The sequence below is a fragment of the Carettochelys insculpta genome, chromosome 2 (assembly GCF_033958435.1).
Source record: "Carettochelys insculpta isolate YL-2023 chromosome 2, ASM3395843v1, whole genome shotgun sequence".
Lineage (NCBI taxonomy): Eukaryota > Metazoa > Chordata > Testudines > Carettochelyidae > Carettochelys > Carettochelys insculpta.
This window is the reverse complement of record NC_134138.1, coordinates 269,447,276-269,463,748: the sequence shown is the minus strand read 5'-3', so window position 1 is coordinate 269,463,748 and position 16,473 is coordinate 269,447,276. Positions and strand designations below refer to the sequence as shown.

The following is a 16,473-nucleotide window of genomic DNA, read 5'->3' as shown; positions in this document are numbered from 1 at the left end:
CTGGCGGGCAGCGTCCATTATGTCCAAAGTCTGTTAAATTGGGGTCTGTTAATTTGAGAGTTTACTGTAGTACTAAACGTTTCCCTTGGATCCTTTAAAAGCAACATGTCAGTCTTTTATCTTAGACTTTTAGAAAAAGCAGCCGTTCAGACCATCTAATAGGGCATCCAGGGACTCCTGGACAAAGAGAGAAACAGTTGTCTCCTACCTCAGAGTTCCTTCTGTCCAGCTACTCATAAAACTTGGCAGCAGTTGTCCCATGTGATTTTTAACCTGGGGTGGGCTAGCATACTCTGCTGCATCAGGAGTTGAGGTTAGAGGCTCTACATGCTACCACCAGTTTGAATGTTAGCCCCGCTGGAAACCAAAAGTTGCTATCTATCTGCTGTTCAGTAGCCCCTGTAAAATGAACTGAGGGCCTTAGTCTTGGTTATTCCCAGAAGGTTGTTGGGTTTGTTCTGTCAGAGAGCTGGTTCGTTACGCTGTGTGGTTTTTTCAGCTCTGTCTGGTATTTATAACTATGGGAACTGAGCTGGGATTTGTGTGCAATGTGGTATTTTTGTTGGTGTAGTTCAGAATTTTCCATTTTAAAGGCTCATCACTGAAGCCTGGGGAGGGTTGTTGCTCTAAATGAGAGCCTTGTTCAGGACTCGGTTTTGAATCCCATTTTTATTCTGTTCCCATCTGTGATGGAGTGGTGCGTATGTGCGTGCGTGTGAGAGAGAGAGAGAGAGAGTTGGGGTGCGTGTGTGAGAGAGTGTCGGGGTGTGTGTGTGTGGGAGAGGGAGAGGGAGAGAAGCTCACAGTGACTAAGGATGACCCCTGGGGCTGTAACTGAAGCTGGCAGGTAACACCTCTGACCTCAACAAAGAGCAGAAAGGAGCCCAGCTGGGGTTTGAACCCCGCTGTCTAGGACTGAATTAGTGAAACTATAAGGAAGTTGCTGAGGTCTGATTACAAGCATAGAATCTGTGACCTGCTTGCCCGACTCTTAGCACAGTATCAAAACAAAAAAGCAGTCAAGTAGCACTTTAAAGACTAACAAACTAATTTATTAGGTGAGCTGTCGTGGGACAGACCCACTTGGGTCTGTCCCACGAAAACTCACCTAATTAGTCTTTAAAGGGCTACTTGACTGCTTTTTTGTTTTGATAGTATATAGACTAGCATGGCTCCCTCTCTGTCACTATTCATAGCAGAGTCTGTATTTAAAAAAAATCAGTTTTTGCTACAAAAAGAATATACTTACCTATAATAAACATCATTCCTTTCTCTTCCTCACTTAAATTTCAGTATTAAAACCTTTATTTCATAGAAAAAGGAAAAAGTTGCTTTCCATTATTGAAATTGTTTACAGTAAAAGCCTGGTTATTCTGCACATTTGGTCAATTGGCATACGTGGCTGGGGCCAGCTGCCATGGAGCCAGTGTCCCAGATGGGGCTGGCCGTCAGTCCCGGCTCAAATAACTGGCACATTTTATTATCTGGCAGCCCATGGGAAGTCATTTTTTTTTCCACATCCATTCAGTCCTGCCTGCAATACAATGCATTTTACCCACTCCTGCTATGGTGGTAGAAGGCCCTGCAGGATCCCAGTCCCACTACAGGGTTCTTCTCTAAATCTGCTCCGGTTGCAGTGGTGCAGTTGGCAAGATAGGATGCAAGGCATTTTAAGACTCCTGCAGTTATCCATACATTCAGAGACACCTGTGTGTAGTAAATTAGTTAACTGACCACATGGTCTGGAAAAAAGGGTTCCTTCACTGCTGGTCTGCTGTGTTCTGACCTGTAATAGTTGTCCCTTCCTACACAGCATTACAGGTTATGAGATTTGGTTTAATTCTTTCAGGTTTTAATGTTGACACTACAGAATGACCCACCTTCTTTAGAGACCGGTGTGCAGGATAAAGAAATGCTGAAGAAGTATGGGAAGTCCTTTAGGAAGATGATTTCTTCATGTCTGCAGAAAGACCCTGAAAAAAGGTAAAGCCACCACCACCATTTTAAATTAAAAGTTGACCCAGTTAACGCCCCGATCTTTGAGCCAGGATGATTGCAGAGGACCTGCTGTGACAGTAAGGTCTCCAGGTCATCATCCCTTTCTAAAAACTATATGAAAATATTCAATATTGTGTACAATTAGCAAGATGCACAGCTTTCCATTCTGATCGAGTCCTGGCTAGCTCTTTAAGGCTATGTCTAGATGGCCTGGTAAGATTGAAATAAATAATGCAATTTGCTTTATACAGTAAACCCTTGCAATACATGCAATTTTGAACATATCTCAGGTTAATGCGACTGCTGCCCCTGACATCTGCAAATCAGGTTACCATCCGTGATGGTAGCAGAGAAACCTCTTCTCTCAGGGGCAGCAGCCTGACTTGTGCTGCCCAACAGGAGCAGTTTCCTGCTCCTGTCAAGGGCAGCAACCTGACTTGTGGCTGCGCCCCTGAGAGAAGTGGTTTCCTGGTTTCCAGAGGGGCAGGGAGCTGGGAACCAGGCAGGAGCCTGGCTCCCCTGTGCTTGCAGGGGAGCTGCCCTGAGCAAGGTAGCAGCTCTGGTTGGTTTCCTGGCTCTAAGGAGCAGAGAGGAGCCAGGCTGCCCCTGGTTCTTGGCTCCCCTGGACAGGCTGGAGCCAGGAAACTGACAAAGCTGCTGTGCCGGTCAGTTTCCTGGTTCTGCAAGCAGCTGGAGAAGGGAACCAGGCTGCCTTATGGTTCCCTGTTTCCCGCCACTCTGGGAGCCAGGAAACAGACCAGTCCTGCTGGGCTGGTCAGTTTCCCATCTTCTGCAAGCCCAGGGTTGCTGGGAACCAGGCTGTAGCCTGTTTCCCGTCTCCCTTCCACTTGCACAAAAATTTGAGTTATGCAGGGGGTTTAGAGATGCAACACCCACATAACTTGAGGGTTTACTGTACTCAATGCAAATTGTGTAGCCTATTTCAAGTAAATTTTGAAATAGGCTATTAAGGCATGTGGCACTGTCTAAAGGGTGCCACATGCCAAAATAAAGCCCTATTTCAAGGCATCCCTGTACTCCTCATGCAATGATGTTTACAGGGATGCCAGGACATTGATCCCATTACCTCAAAAACCAAGAGAATGGGCACATTGCGTAGATGCGAGCAGTTACTTTGGGATTCCTTTTTATCCCAAAATAGCGCCTGCTGGTAGGCATAGCCTGTGTGTTGCATTCCTAGAGAGTTGCAAACTTTGTCTCACCTCTTGTTTCAAGCTGCACTTTTTTGTACATCAGAAGTTATAGATTGTCAACTATATATCTACCTGGGGAAAATTTTAAATACAAGTTTTTAAATTTGCAAATATAAGAAGGCACTTAATGCATTCTTGACTCATTTGGTTATAAGGAATGTTTATTAAGGGCAGTTACATAAAATGTTTGGAAAATTTCCCATAACTCATTCTCTCATCTGTGCAAATCGTTTACAATACCCTGAAACAGTAGTTATAAGTCATCTTCTCATTTCAAGTAGGTGATCCCCTGTTCAGTGTTATTGACAGTGTTGAGGGAGGAAGAAAAGCAAATAAATTGGGAACTGCAAGTCCATGACTCTTTCCTTATTCTGTGGTAGGAGCCTGAAGCCCCAGTCAGGGTCCCTTTTTTACTAGAAACAGTACAGATGAGTAAAACAAAGGCAATAGCCTAATCTAGAAGTGCTCAAAAACCAGTTTCAGCCAAATGGTACCAGCAAATAGCAGGGGTATATTTGTGCACCTCCTAAATATGCAATGTCTGTCACTTTCCAAAGATAACTAACTGAATGCAGAATTAGTATTTAGTAACCATCTGCCTTAAAGCAGAGGTGTGAACTGAAATGCATACATTTGGCAAAGGGCCATTGGTTTTGCTGTCCTTAGTGAGTATTTCCACAGCAGTTAGACACCCGCAGCTGGCCCATGCCAGCTGACTCAGGCTCTTGGTTTGTGATGAAGTCTCACTACTCAGTAGAATACTGGGATAAGAATTGGGTTGCTGAATGAATGCTGGAACCCTTCCACCCCACAGAGTCTAACAGCCTGGGCTGCAGCCCAAGCCCAGAACGCTACACAGCAGTGAAACAGACCAGCAGCCTAAGCCCCATTAGCCTGACGCAGCTGACTTGGGCCAGCCACAGGCTTTTCTGTGCTGTGTAGGCATGCCCATTGAGGCTCTGAGGTGAAATCTACACTAGAGCATAAAGTCAATTTAAGGGAGTTAGGTAGGTTTTATAATGTAGCTGTCTTTAGTACAAATTTAATTAGGTTAATTTTAAGGGGTCCTATGGTCGACTTTTTGACTCCAGCTTTTTCATGAGGAGTAACACCAAAGTCAGACTTACAAGGTTGACTTAATGCTAGTGTAACACTGTGCCTACTTATCTTATTGGCCTCCACAAGTATCTCACAATGCCACCAATGTGTCTGTTCTGACCATCGCTTTCACCTCTACTGCTCTCCAGGGGAGCAGGAAGCAGGAATCAGCCTGGGCTGTCTGGCTGTCCCCAGCACCACAGGGTTGCTAGACTCTCCGGCTGCCCCACCACCACATGGCTGCCGGCTCAAAATGGAATGACTCAAAATAACAACTTTTGCCAAAGAATAAATGGACACAGAGCAGACATCAAGAAACTCAATACACATGAGCCGGTCAGTGAACACTTCAATGGAATGGGTCATTCCGTTAAAGACCTGAGAATTTGTATCCTGGAACACAAAGAATTTAACAGCTTGCAGCAAGAGATTTGTGAGTTGGAGTACATATTCAGATTCAACACATTAACAAGTGATATGAACAGAGGCATCTATCTCGCGCATTATACTGCTTCACTTCCTTTGATGCTCATAATTATCTCAGACAGGACAATTAACATCCTCTACCTCTTCCCCCCCACCGCGCTTCCTTCAATCTTACTTGGTTTGTCAGTTTTTATTGCATTTTTTTAAGTCCTCTGTACTTATATGTCAGTCTGTATTGGAAATGAAATTGATCTGATGAAGTGGGTAGGTCCCATAAAAGCATATCAACACAGGATCACCGAATAAATGATTCTGTTAGTCTTTAAAGTACTACGTTTCTGCTGCTTTTGGTTTTTTTTACTATCAAAATGAAGCATTTCAACAATACCAAAAAGCAACTTTTCAATAGCTCCAAACTGAAACTTTTTCAGATTTTTATTTCTGCATTTTACATATCTTAGGACTGCCCCGTTAGCCTTGTAACAACACGTGCCACGGGCAGGCTGTGGAAAAGTGGAGCAAAAATGCTTTGGGCAGTTTGTTTTCAACAAGAAAGGGTAGTAAGGATAATGCAGTCTGGGATGATGACATCAGGCACCTACAACCACTTGCAACTCATTTTTTTTCCTCATAACACATTGGCACAGAAACCCAGAATGCAATAGGGGGTGTAAGAACTGTGGGATAGGTACCCACAATGCACTACTGACACAATCAAGCTTAGCAAAGGGAATGGGGACACACTGTCAACTTTCTAAATGTGTGGATGCTCGCTGTGGATTTTATAAAAATCTAGTGGTGTAAAGTCGACTAATAAATTTGAGTTCTTTTTCTAGTGTAGGCGGAGAGCCTGAGTGAAGTAATCCCATCAGAATCTTGCTAACTGTTTATCTTCCAGAACAGAGAACGTATGTGGCAATAAGATGCACAAACAATTGCACCAATTAAAAACAAACTCTCCATTTTTTTTCTTACTGACTAAGCAGCCTGAGATTCCAAATGTGTTACTGTGTTACTTATTGGAGCTCTGTTATTGGAGCACATGTACTAATCACCTCTTTCATGTTATAGGCGGGTTGCAGTGAATGAGGCAGGCAGCTTGGAAGAATGTTACATTTCCAAGTAACAAAGTATTTTTCTCCTTCTCTGTTAATAGACCAACAGCAGCTGAGCTATTAAGACACAAATTTTTCACAAAAGCAAAGGTAAGATAAAACTTTCTAACTCAATTCTTCTTTTCCAAATTTGTATGGAACGGAAATACTCTGCATAATACATAGGGTGGGACAAGGCTTTAGTGGCACGAGTTCAGGTGGATGCTCTGTTTACAACCACTGCTTATTCTGAGTTAGGCTGCTTGTTGCAAATTAATGAAATAAAACCTTTGCATGTTACAGAATCTTCTACAGTAGACCCTTGAAATGTGTGATTTCAAGTGGCACTTAACTCGCATTAATGCGAGTTAAACACAACTCAAAATCCTGCTCCCCCAGCCCTGGCTCAACCCCCCTCTCAGGCCCCAGTGGCCGAACTCAGCACTGGCGCATCGCTCCAGCTAAATCCTGCCGGCCCCAGTTCAAACCCCTTGTGCACGGCTCCAGCTCAACGGCCCCTTCCCCCCCGCCTGTAGCCCCAGTTCAAACCCCCTGAGTTCTGGTTCAGAGCCCCCGTGTACAGCGTTGGCTTAGCCCTCCATGCCTTGGTTCAACTTCCCCTCCCCCCACACAGCTCCAGCTCAACTCTACCCTCCTGGCCTCCTGCAGCCCTAACCCACTGCCAGACTTAACCCTTCCCCAGTGGCCCCCCAAACCCAGGACTTACCCTTCCGAAGGAGCTTCAGGTGCTCCTACTGCTTCCCTGGCTGCTAAACATGCATTCCACTGGGGGGGGGAACCGCCCCCCAACTTATGCAAAAATCAAGTTACATGAGGGTGCGTGAGAACGCGTCTCTAGCATAAATCAAGGCACTACTGTATTCTACTAAACGTGTTTCACAGAGACTTGACAAAATCTTTGAGATGTTTTTAGCCTCTTCCATGGGGGTTTACTTTTTCCCCTCTCTACCTCTAATGCCAGATAGAAGTAACTCTCCATTTGCAGAGATGTGTTAGAGTTAGCTACTGCATGCCCAGCTAGTGCAGATATAAAGTAGCTGTGTAGACAGTGAGGCACAGCTTAGGCAAGTAAATTAGAAAGGCTCTGGCAGAGGGAGGCAGTGGGGAAAGGTACCAGCAGCTCATCTGGAGGCTTTTCCACTACCTGCTCCCTGCCAGAGCCTTTCACTGCTACATATAGCTGTGGTTTGCAGTGAGTATGGGTGCAGCTTGCCTTTGACTATCTCACATAGCCACACATACCCTACACATTGGTACAAGTGTAGATAATGTCTCGGAGTAAATAACATCTTGGAAATCTCTGGAAACATGAATATCATAATGCCATTATAGACGTCCATATCACGGCCACACTTGAATACTGTACGCAGCTGTGGTCCCCCCTTTCAGGAAAAAAAATATGAAAGTTAGAAAAGGTACACAGAAGGGCAACAAAAATATTAGGGATGTGGAACAACTTCCATATAAGAAGAGAAAATAAGTCAGGATTGTTCAGCTTAGAAAAGAAGTAACTATAAGCAGAGGTTTGTAAAATTGTGAATGGGGAGAATGTAAATATTAACCAATAAAATCAGTATCTAGCAGGTTTAAAACCAATGAAGGAAGTACTTTTTTTCCTCATAAGACACAACACACCTGTGGAACTGTGTCAGGAGATGATGATGTGATGTTCAAAAGAATAACTTGGTTCAAAAGTGAATTAGGTAAATTGATGGGGGGATGGATCCATCAATAGTTACTAGCTGAAATGATCAGAGAGACAACCCCATACTCTGGGTGTTCATGAATACTTCACTGCTAGAAACTGGCCTGGACAGTAGGGGTGGGTCACTTGATAATTTCCTTGTCTTGTATATTCCCTCTGAAACCTCTGACACTGGCTACTGTTAAAAGACAGGTTAGTGAGCTAGATGGACCATTGGTCTGAAATCTGTTCTGTACATTGTGAAATAGGCAAGGTTATACGAGGAAATTTTAATGTAAGGGGATGCAGCTTATACATGTTGAACTTTGTTCCATTGTATGCAACATACTGGGCTTCCTCCTTGAAAATACATGTGCTATGCTGTTCTGTAACTCTCCCTGGCCAGTGCATATAGATCACATTTTGCATGTACTGGGTTGTGCTGTTCCAGACACCTCATGCTGGCATCTGAGGTGACTTGTTACTGACAGAAGGGAAAGGAGGAGTTTATGAGAGCAAAGGGAAAACAGGATAGGGCTGAATTTAATAGCATTAGAATCCTAGCAAGACAGTATGTGGTATACCTAATAAAATGACGTCATAAAAGGCTTTTTACCTGCCTGATTTTGTTATTTCTGTACCCAGTTTCTTTGTTTGGTCAATGTTTAGTTTTCAGGGGCTACATAGTTTGCAGTGATTCATTTGAATTTTAAGGAAAACTGAACTTTCTTGTATACCACGTCTCACTTGCTAATCTTATATCATTTTGCAATGGGGAATCTGCCACAGGTGAGGGGGTGTATAGGATCAGTATGCATATTAGAGAAATTTTAAATTGCAGCTCCAGAAAACGAATGGAGGATTGCTTCTTGTTACATCTCAGAGATATTCTTAGAACAAAGTTGACTCCCATAGAACATAAGTCTTCCAAGGTGAAGTAAAATTAGTTTGAAGATGAGGTTTATGACTAAAAGCTTAATGAGTGAACTTTCAACACTAAAAGAGAGAATGAAACACTTAATCTTTTTGCTTTCCAGAATAAAGAATTTCTACAAGAAAAGATGTTGCAGAGAGCACCAACAATCACTGAAAGAGCTAAAAAGGTACCAAGATGCAAATGGACAGATATCCATGTTGTTGAACAGGAATGTCGCTGTCTAGATTTATGCTTCACTGTACTCAACAATTTTTGGACTAATCATTAACATTGTGATTTTTGCTATAAGCTCACGGGTCCCTTGCTCCTGTTAGAATTTAGGGTGAAAGCTTAGATGATGTTTGGATACATTTTTCTTGAAAAAACAATTGAATTATCTGCTTCGTACATCATTTGTTCCTGTGTCTCTGCTGAACAGGTCCGGAGGGTCCCAGGTTCTAGTGGGCGTCTTCATAAGACTGAAGATGGTGGCTGGGAGTGGAGTGATGATGAGCTAGATGAAGAAAGTGAGGAAGGGAGAGCAGCAATTTCACAGCTCAGGGTGAGCCGCTGGATCCTGCAATAGTTATATTATTTGTATCACAGTAGTGCAAAATGCTTCAGCTCACTTTAGGGCCCCATTGTGTGAAGTGTCAAACATACACATTAAGATAGTTTCTTTCCCACAGAGCTTACTGTCTGTCTAAAAATAAGAGACAGGATGGGAGAAGTAATATAATCCCAATTGTACAGAACATGTCCAGAGGTTTAGAGTTTATGACTAGTCTAAAGCTGCACATAAAGCTGTAGTAGATCTGGGAATTTGAATCCGAATCTCCTGAATCCCAGTCCAGTGGATTAATAGAGAAATCAGGATAGTCTTGACTAATTTAAACTCTGGTGTGTAAACTGTCTGAGATGTTTTTGTAACATTATCTTGAGGACTGTAATGAACAGATTAATGTGGATATCCTGTGGCTATCACTGCCTCCTACATGATAGAATCTGCACTGCTCAGTTGCATCATTGATCTTCCACAGATGTCATTCTCCCTGATTTCAAGTGATTGGGACTTGCTAATGGACAGTTGGAACAGAGTTCTGAAATCTCAGCAACTTCCATAAAGTTACATGGCCCAATGTGCAGTCAAGTGGCAACTGCAGAGTCTGAAGTGGCTACTGTTTTTTGTGTATTATATTTTGTTTAAATAAGACGTGTAGTACTTGAAGTGTTAAATCTGCTGTACATATGTTAAATCTTCAGTCATATGTATGCTCATCTTTCCAAACACTACCACTTCAAAGTTGCTTTCAGAATGTAATTTTTCACTTTCATGGTAACACATCTGCAATGTATTATGGATTTTAACAGTTCTCAGATTTAATTAAGGAGAGCCAAAGGATGAGTTTCTGGTGAATTCTCCAAGTACTCTTGTACTAAAATAATTTTCTCTTGGGGAATTTAAGTCTTTGCCCCTTTAAAACTTTCTCATTTCCATCTTCTGTTTCATTACATCTCGTCTGTTTTTGATCTGTGTAGAAATTCTCTTATGTCTCTGCAAAATTACACGGTTTTTCAGTCTCAGATTTTTTAAAAAGGTACCTGTTAATGTTTATATTTGCACACTTTTCTAATATGCTTCATAGCTAGTTATTCAGTTTTTACTTGTTTTCCATTTTCAAATTTGACTAATTTTCTCTTTTTGCTCAGTTGTTCCTCATCCAGGGGATGTCTTTCTGTTGTATCAGATAATGCAGAAAATCTTGATCTAGATATTCTGTTACCAAATATAGTCTCCCTATATTTTTAAATTAAAGCTAATTTTGGTCAAGGCTGATAATCCAAACTTTGTTTCCAGGAAGATTAAAAACCATTTTGTTCCTATTTCTTGTGTCTGAAATGCAATTTAGTGCTGGCCTGTGTTACATTTTGAACATGGCTTATTAGTTTTTTCCTATTGCATGACAGAGAATTGACACTTTCAGTTATAGTCTGCATTACAAACATTTGAACTAGTTCAAGGTTCTTTGGTAAATCAGATGTTATTCTTTATACTGTGGTCCACTCAAATGGCACCAGTAAATCAGAGTTAGGCAGGGTCAGTATGTGGGTGGAAGATCTCCAAGCAGGGCAGTATAAAATAAGCTAAATTCTCATCTTGCTGTTAGCCTAACCATTGCCAGATGGTAACAACGCTGTGTGGAGATACCATTTTAAGATATCCAAGACTGATTTTGGCCAGTGTGTTGCATACAACCTGAGCCTATCCACCAAAGACAGTACCGAGGTGTTGTTCCCAAACCAGCTGGTTGCAGAGAACACTGTGTTGGAGGAACTCCTTCACTGTGATAAGATGCTGATGGTGCCAGGAGAAGAGTAATCCAGGTGGAAAGGTAAACTTTGAAATCCATCCCGCCATTAAGTCCTCACTTGACATGTGCCCAAGCAAGATGTAGAAGAACTGTCATTATTGCCTCTTCTGTAGCAAACAGCTTTTGTCTGTTTTTAAATGACCGTTTCCAAGAGTGTCTGAATACCACAAGAAATGAGTCAGTGGAGTGTAGATGTATTGTTTGAGAACTCAAAAGTACTCTAGACACTGTATGAGACCTGGTCCCTTTCTCCAAAGCTTACATTCTAAATTGATACAGGGCACGTGAGGGCATTAAGGCAAATAAGACAGAATGTGTGAGGTAGGACAAGGATTAAAAAAAGTAGAATTCTATGTTACAGGCATCATCATGTTATACATGACTCTAGGCTTGTTTTTAAAGTGTGTTAACTCACGTAAATTATGCAGAAGTAATAACTGAATTGCAATTAACTAGTGAGCACGAATGTGCAGTGTACTGTAACACTGAGACATTTATTTTTAGTGGAAAGTAAATCATTTGAGAGCACATGCATTGCAATGTATCTCTAATTTGAATTTCCAAACTGCAGTGGGGTCAAACAGCTCAGTTAGTCTCTCTGAGAAAGTAAAAACTGAGCCAGTTTGATCAGTGAGGTAGTAGAATTTTTATTTTTAGTCCTAGTCCTAGGCATCCTTCAGTCTGCGTAGACTATGGATCGCGCCCTTCGTAACTCCATTTAAGATCATCATTTGCAATGTTGATGGTGACTATGGAGGCCCACACAAGAGTGACAGTCCTTGCTACATCTGTTGCATATGTAGTGCGTGTCTGGCAGGTCCTTGCTGTCCTTTCTGCGGGCTCGCTTCTCCTCTGCTAGCTGTCTGATCTTGATCTTGCCCTTCTGAAGGCCCTTGTGTAGTTCCTGCTTCCAGCTGCTGCAGTCGGCTGCCAGCTCTTTCCAGCTATCTGAGTCGATGTCTACCTCCTTGAGGTCCCTCTTACAGACATATTTGCAGCGCAGTTGAGGGTGTCCGGGAGGTCTTTTGCCAGAGGCTAGCTTACCATACAGGATGTCTTTTGGGATCCTTCCATCATTCATCCTGTGGATGAGGCCAAGCCAGTGGAGCTGCCGCTGCCTCAGGAGGGTGTGCATGGTTGGAGTTCCAGCTTGCTTGAGGACGGCATTGTTGGGCACTCTGTCCTTCCATGATATCCCAAGAATGCGCCTGAGGCAGTGCAAGTGGAAGACATTCAGCCTTTTTTCCTAGCGGGCGTACAAGTTCCAAGACTCGCTGCCGCAGAGGAGGGTGCTGAGGATGCAGGCTCTGTAGACGTGCATTTTGGTGTGAGCGTACAGCTAGTTATTGTTCCACACTCTCTTGCTAGGTCTGAACAGAGTTATGGCTGCTTTTCCAATCCTCCTGTTCAGCTCAGTCTTCAGCAACAGGGTGTCAGTGATGGTGGACCCGAGGTAAGTAAACTCATGGATGACCTCTAGTGTGTAATTGTCAATGCTGATTGATGGAGGTTCAGCAACATCCTGACCAAGTACATTTGTCTTCTCTAGGCTGATGGTAAGCCCGAAGTCCTTGCATGTTTTGGAGAACTGATCCAGCAGTTTTTGAACCTGGCCTTCTATGTGTGTCACTACAGCAGCATCGTCTGCACTTCACGCACGTTAGACTTAGCCTTCAGCGTTGCAAGATTAAACAGTTTCCCGTCAGATCTTGCGTGCAAAAAGATGCCCTCTGTTGAAGAACCGAAGGCATGCTTCAGGAGGAGTGCGAAGAAGATCCCAAACAATGTCGGAGCAAGGATGCATCCTTGTTTGACGCCACTCCTGATGCTGAAGGCATCTGATGATGTGCCGTTATATTGGATGGTTCCTCTCATGTCTTTGTGGAAAGACTGGTTCATCTTGAGTAGCTGTGGTGGAGAGCTTATCTTGTGGAGCAATTTAAACAGTCCATCCCTACTGACCGAGTTGAAAGCCTTGGTCAGGTCTATGAAGGCGACATAGAGTGGCTTCCTCTGCTCCCTGCATTTCTCCTGCAGCTGCCTCAGGGAGAAGATCATGTCAATGGTAGATCTCTCGGCATGGAATCTGCACTGGGATTCAGAATATACCCTCTCAGCGAGCTTCTAGAGTCTGCTGAGGATGACACTAGCGAACAATTTACCAGTGATACTTAGGAGGGAGATTCCACGGTAATTGTTGCAGTCACTTCTGTCTCCTTTGTTCTTATACAAGGTCACAGTGTTGGCGTCCCGCATATCCTGTGGAGCCTCACCCTCTCTCCAGCACAGGTACAGCAGCTCATGTAGGGGTTCCAGGAGTGTGTCCAAGGCACACTTGATTACCTCTGGTGGTATACCATCCTGGCCTGGGGCCTTTCCTGCTGTAGTGCTGTCAATAGCTTTCTTCAGTTCAACCACAGTTGGTTCCTGGTCCAGCTCATCCATGACTGACAGGAGCTTGACAGCGTTGAGGGCTGTATCAACCACAATGTTCTTGCATGAGTACATCTCGGAGTAGTGCTTGACCCATCACTCCATCTGTTTGGCTTTGTCAGTGATGACTTCACCAGATTTGGATTTCAGAGGTGCCGTCTTGTTCTGGATGGGTCCCGTTACCTTCTTTATGCCCTCGTACATTCCCCTGAGATTACCAGAGTCAGTACAGGTCTGGATACTGCTGCATAGCTTAAGCCAGTAGTTGTTGGCACAGCGCCTGGCTGTCTGCTGTACTATTTTTCTGGCTACTCTGAGTGCTTGCTGGGTACTCTGACTCAGTGAGCGTTTATACTCCAGAAGTGCAGCATGCTTCTTTTCGATGACTGAAATCATCTCGTCGGAGTTAGCTTCGAACCAGTCATTTTGTGTTTCCAGCTCTTCTTCCAAACACTGACAAGGCCATATTGTAGATTGTGTCCCTCAGATGCTTCCATCTGGATGTCACATCAGCACCCCCAGGGCTGCTGTGCAGATTCTCCTCAAGGGTCTTTCTGAACATTTCGGCTTTTTCTGAGTTTGCCGTCTTTCTGGCATTAATCCGGGGCCTTCCAGTTGGTTTAGAATGGTGCAGCTTCTTGGGTCTCATCTTGAGCTTGGAGCACACTAGCGAATGAGCTGTATCGCAGTCAGCACTATAGTAGCTGCGTGTGAGGAAGACATTTTTGAGGTGGTTGCGTCTGGTGATGACCAAGTCTAATTGGTGCCAGTGTTTCGAGCGTGGGTGTCTCCATGACACTCTGTGCTGTGGCTTGGTTTGGAAAAATGTGTTTGTGATGCACAGATTGTGGTACATGCAAAGTTCGAGGAGATGCTGTCTGTCGTCATTCATTTTTCCCATACCAAAGTGGCCTAGCAAGAGGGTCACGAGTCACAGTCGGCTCCAATTCTTGCATTGAAGTCACCCAAAAAGTACATTTGTTCACGAGCAGGTATTTGCACTATGGCGGCACTGAGCTGGTCATAGAACTTGTCCTTTGCTTCTGGTGTGGCGTTCAGGGTTGGAGCATAAGCACTGATCAGGTGGACGGGACCGGCGCAAGTTTGAAGTTTGACCTGAAGGAGTCTTTCTGATCCGCCCGTGACCTAGTTCCACCATTTGCAGAAGGGTGTTTCTGATGGCAAAGCCGACACCGTGCTTCCTGGGTTCCTCTTGGGCTTTACCCTGCCAGAAAAAGGTGTAGCCCTTTTCCTTTAGGGATCCTGAAGCTGCAAGTCGCGTCTCCTGCAAAGTGGCGATGTCAGGTTGGAGCCTCTTCAGTTCCTTGTTGATAACAGCAGTCTTTCAGGTGTCGTTGACATCCTGAAGACCTTTAGTCAAACCAGTCAACGTGATCTGTACATTCCAACAAGCAAGCTTGAAACTTTGATTTTCTTTTCTTGTTGGTTTGTCTGGTGCTCATTTCAGTCACTTGTCAGGTTTGGGAACCTTAAGCCTCATGCACCCAGGGAGGCAAGTGAACTGTGGCGAGACAGTACCCTACTGGCTGAGGATGCCCAGCTTAAGGCAGGCGGTGACTGTCCAATGAGATGTGATGATCTCTCCCATGGTCAGAAGCAACCCTTGGCGCTTGTTCTCTATGCCAGTCAAGCAAGAGCTTATAACCCGTATCTGTTGCCTCCCGTGTTGGTTCAATGATGCTGGCGTACCACTTTTAGTAATGAACAGAAATGCCATTAGTCTTCAGTTTTAGTATGAAACTAAATAATGCTAGTTCATAAGAAACCATGTATAAGAAGACTAACTGAATTTAGTTCTCTATAATGAGGAAACTAGGAAAAAATCAGGCTGACTTCATTTATGTAAAAGTTGGAAGCAAACAGAGTCCCAAACAAATTTAGCATAATAAAGCAGGAGATACAAAAGCTGTCACTTTATTTTAAAAATGTTAACACTAAAAATGCAATCATCCAGGATGACATGCAACCACTATTTCCAAGAAACAATTCTGTTGAACAGTTTAGTTCAGAGAGTAAAGATACCTTCTCACGTTAAAACAGCGTGAGGGCCATAAGGAGGCAGAATTTCAATCATGCAAAGTGGGAATTTGGCCAAGATGAAGGGTTAACACCTCTTACAAAAAATACGTTGGCCTCTGACAACCACAAGGGGTTAGGACGTCAGTTTTGGGTCTCATCCAAATAGCATTGTTAGTTCAAGTCATGTTTTTACCCTCTGCTTGCAATCTTTTCATTTATTACTTTATCATCCCAACCCGGACCCCATCTTTTAGACCATCATTTCTCAACATCGAGGATGTGTGACAAATTCAGGGGGGTTGTGCAATTGATCTGTCAGGTCCTGGTGGCTTCAGCCTCCTACTGTTAGAGTCCAGTGCAGACATAAAGCAGATGCCTGCAGAGTAGCAGGGCTATTGTGACAACGAGTGAGACTCCTACCCAGGAGCATGCAAGCTATTGCGCACACTAGTGTGATCAGAGACAGCTGCCAGTGAGCCTGGTCCCCACCCCAGTTTGGAGGGCTAGGGGCGATACAGCCAGGCTGGAGGAGGTGACTGGACTGCATACTGCCTTCTGCAAGCAGCTGCCTAACCGTCTCCTGCTTTCGCTGCTGGGGTTCATGGCTTTGTCACTGGCCATGGCCCTGTTGGTCTCTCTTGTCATTAGAGCCCTGCAGCTCCATGAATATCTGCTTTATAATGGCAGATATCCGTATCCACGGATATGTGTTTGGTTTCAGCGCAGGGCTTTACCTAACCTTTTCAACTCTACACCCAAAGGGGATGGGCGGCACAAAGAAAGCCAAGAACCGCTGTTTCAGACTATACGTTCTGTGGGGCAGGGAGTATCCTGTGTTTGTCAGTTGCCAAACAGTGGCCCAAATCTAACTGAACGTTGAGGAGTGATTCCTTTTTACCCTGTCTCATCCACTTGTTTGACATCTACAGTAAACTCTTGATTTAATGGAAGGGTTTCGGTTAAACCAGAATGTCTGTTTAATCAGAGGGTTTACTACCCACCCACCCCGCCAGGCTCCCCCAGGCCCAGTTGTCAACCCCTCACCCCCCGAAAAAAAGCCCAAAAAACCCAAAACAAAGAACTAAAAACCTGGGAACTCCCCAGACCACAGCCACTGAAGCCAAAACTGTTGGAGCTTGCCATGCAGCTGGAGCTGCCAGACCACGGCTGGGACCTT

General features: G+C 44.0%; 1 protein-coding gene across 3 annotated transcripts in view; it reads left to right on the top strand.

Moving 5' to 3' along the window:
- The window catches only part of OXSR1 (oxidative stress responsive kinase 1), a 107,006-nt gene that overhangs the window by 77,422 nt on the left and 13,111 nt on the right, over positions 1-16,473 (top strand). For all 3 annotated transcript variants that reach the window (XM_074985148.1, XM_074985147.1, XM_074985149.1), the window contains exons 8-11: positions 1,850-1,983; positions 5,893-5,941; positions 8,573-8,638; positions 8,891-9,013. In XM_074985148.1, coding sequence (XP_074841249.1) covers positions 1,850-1,983; positions 5,893-5,941; positions 8,573-8,638; positions 8,891-9,013 — 372 coding nt within the window. The remainder of the gene's footprint in view (positions 1-1,849; positions 1,984-5,892; positions 5,942-8,572; positions 8,639-8,890; positions 9,014-16,473) is intronic.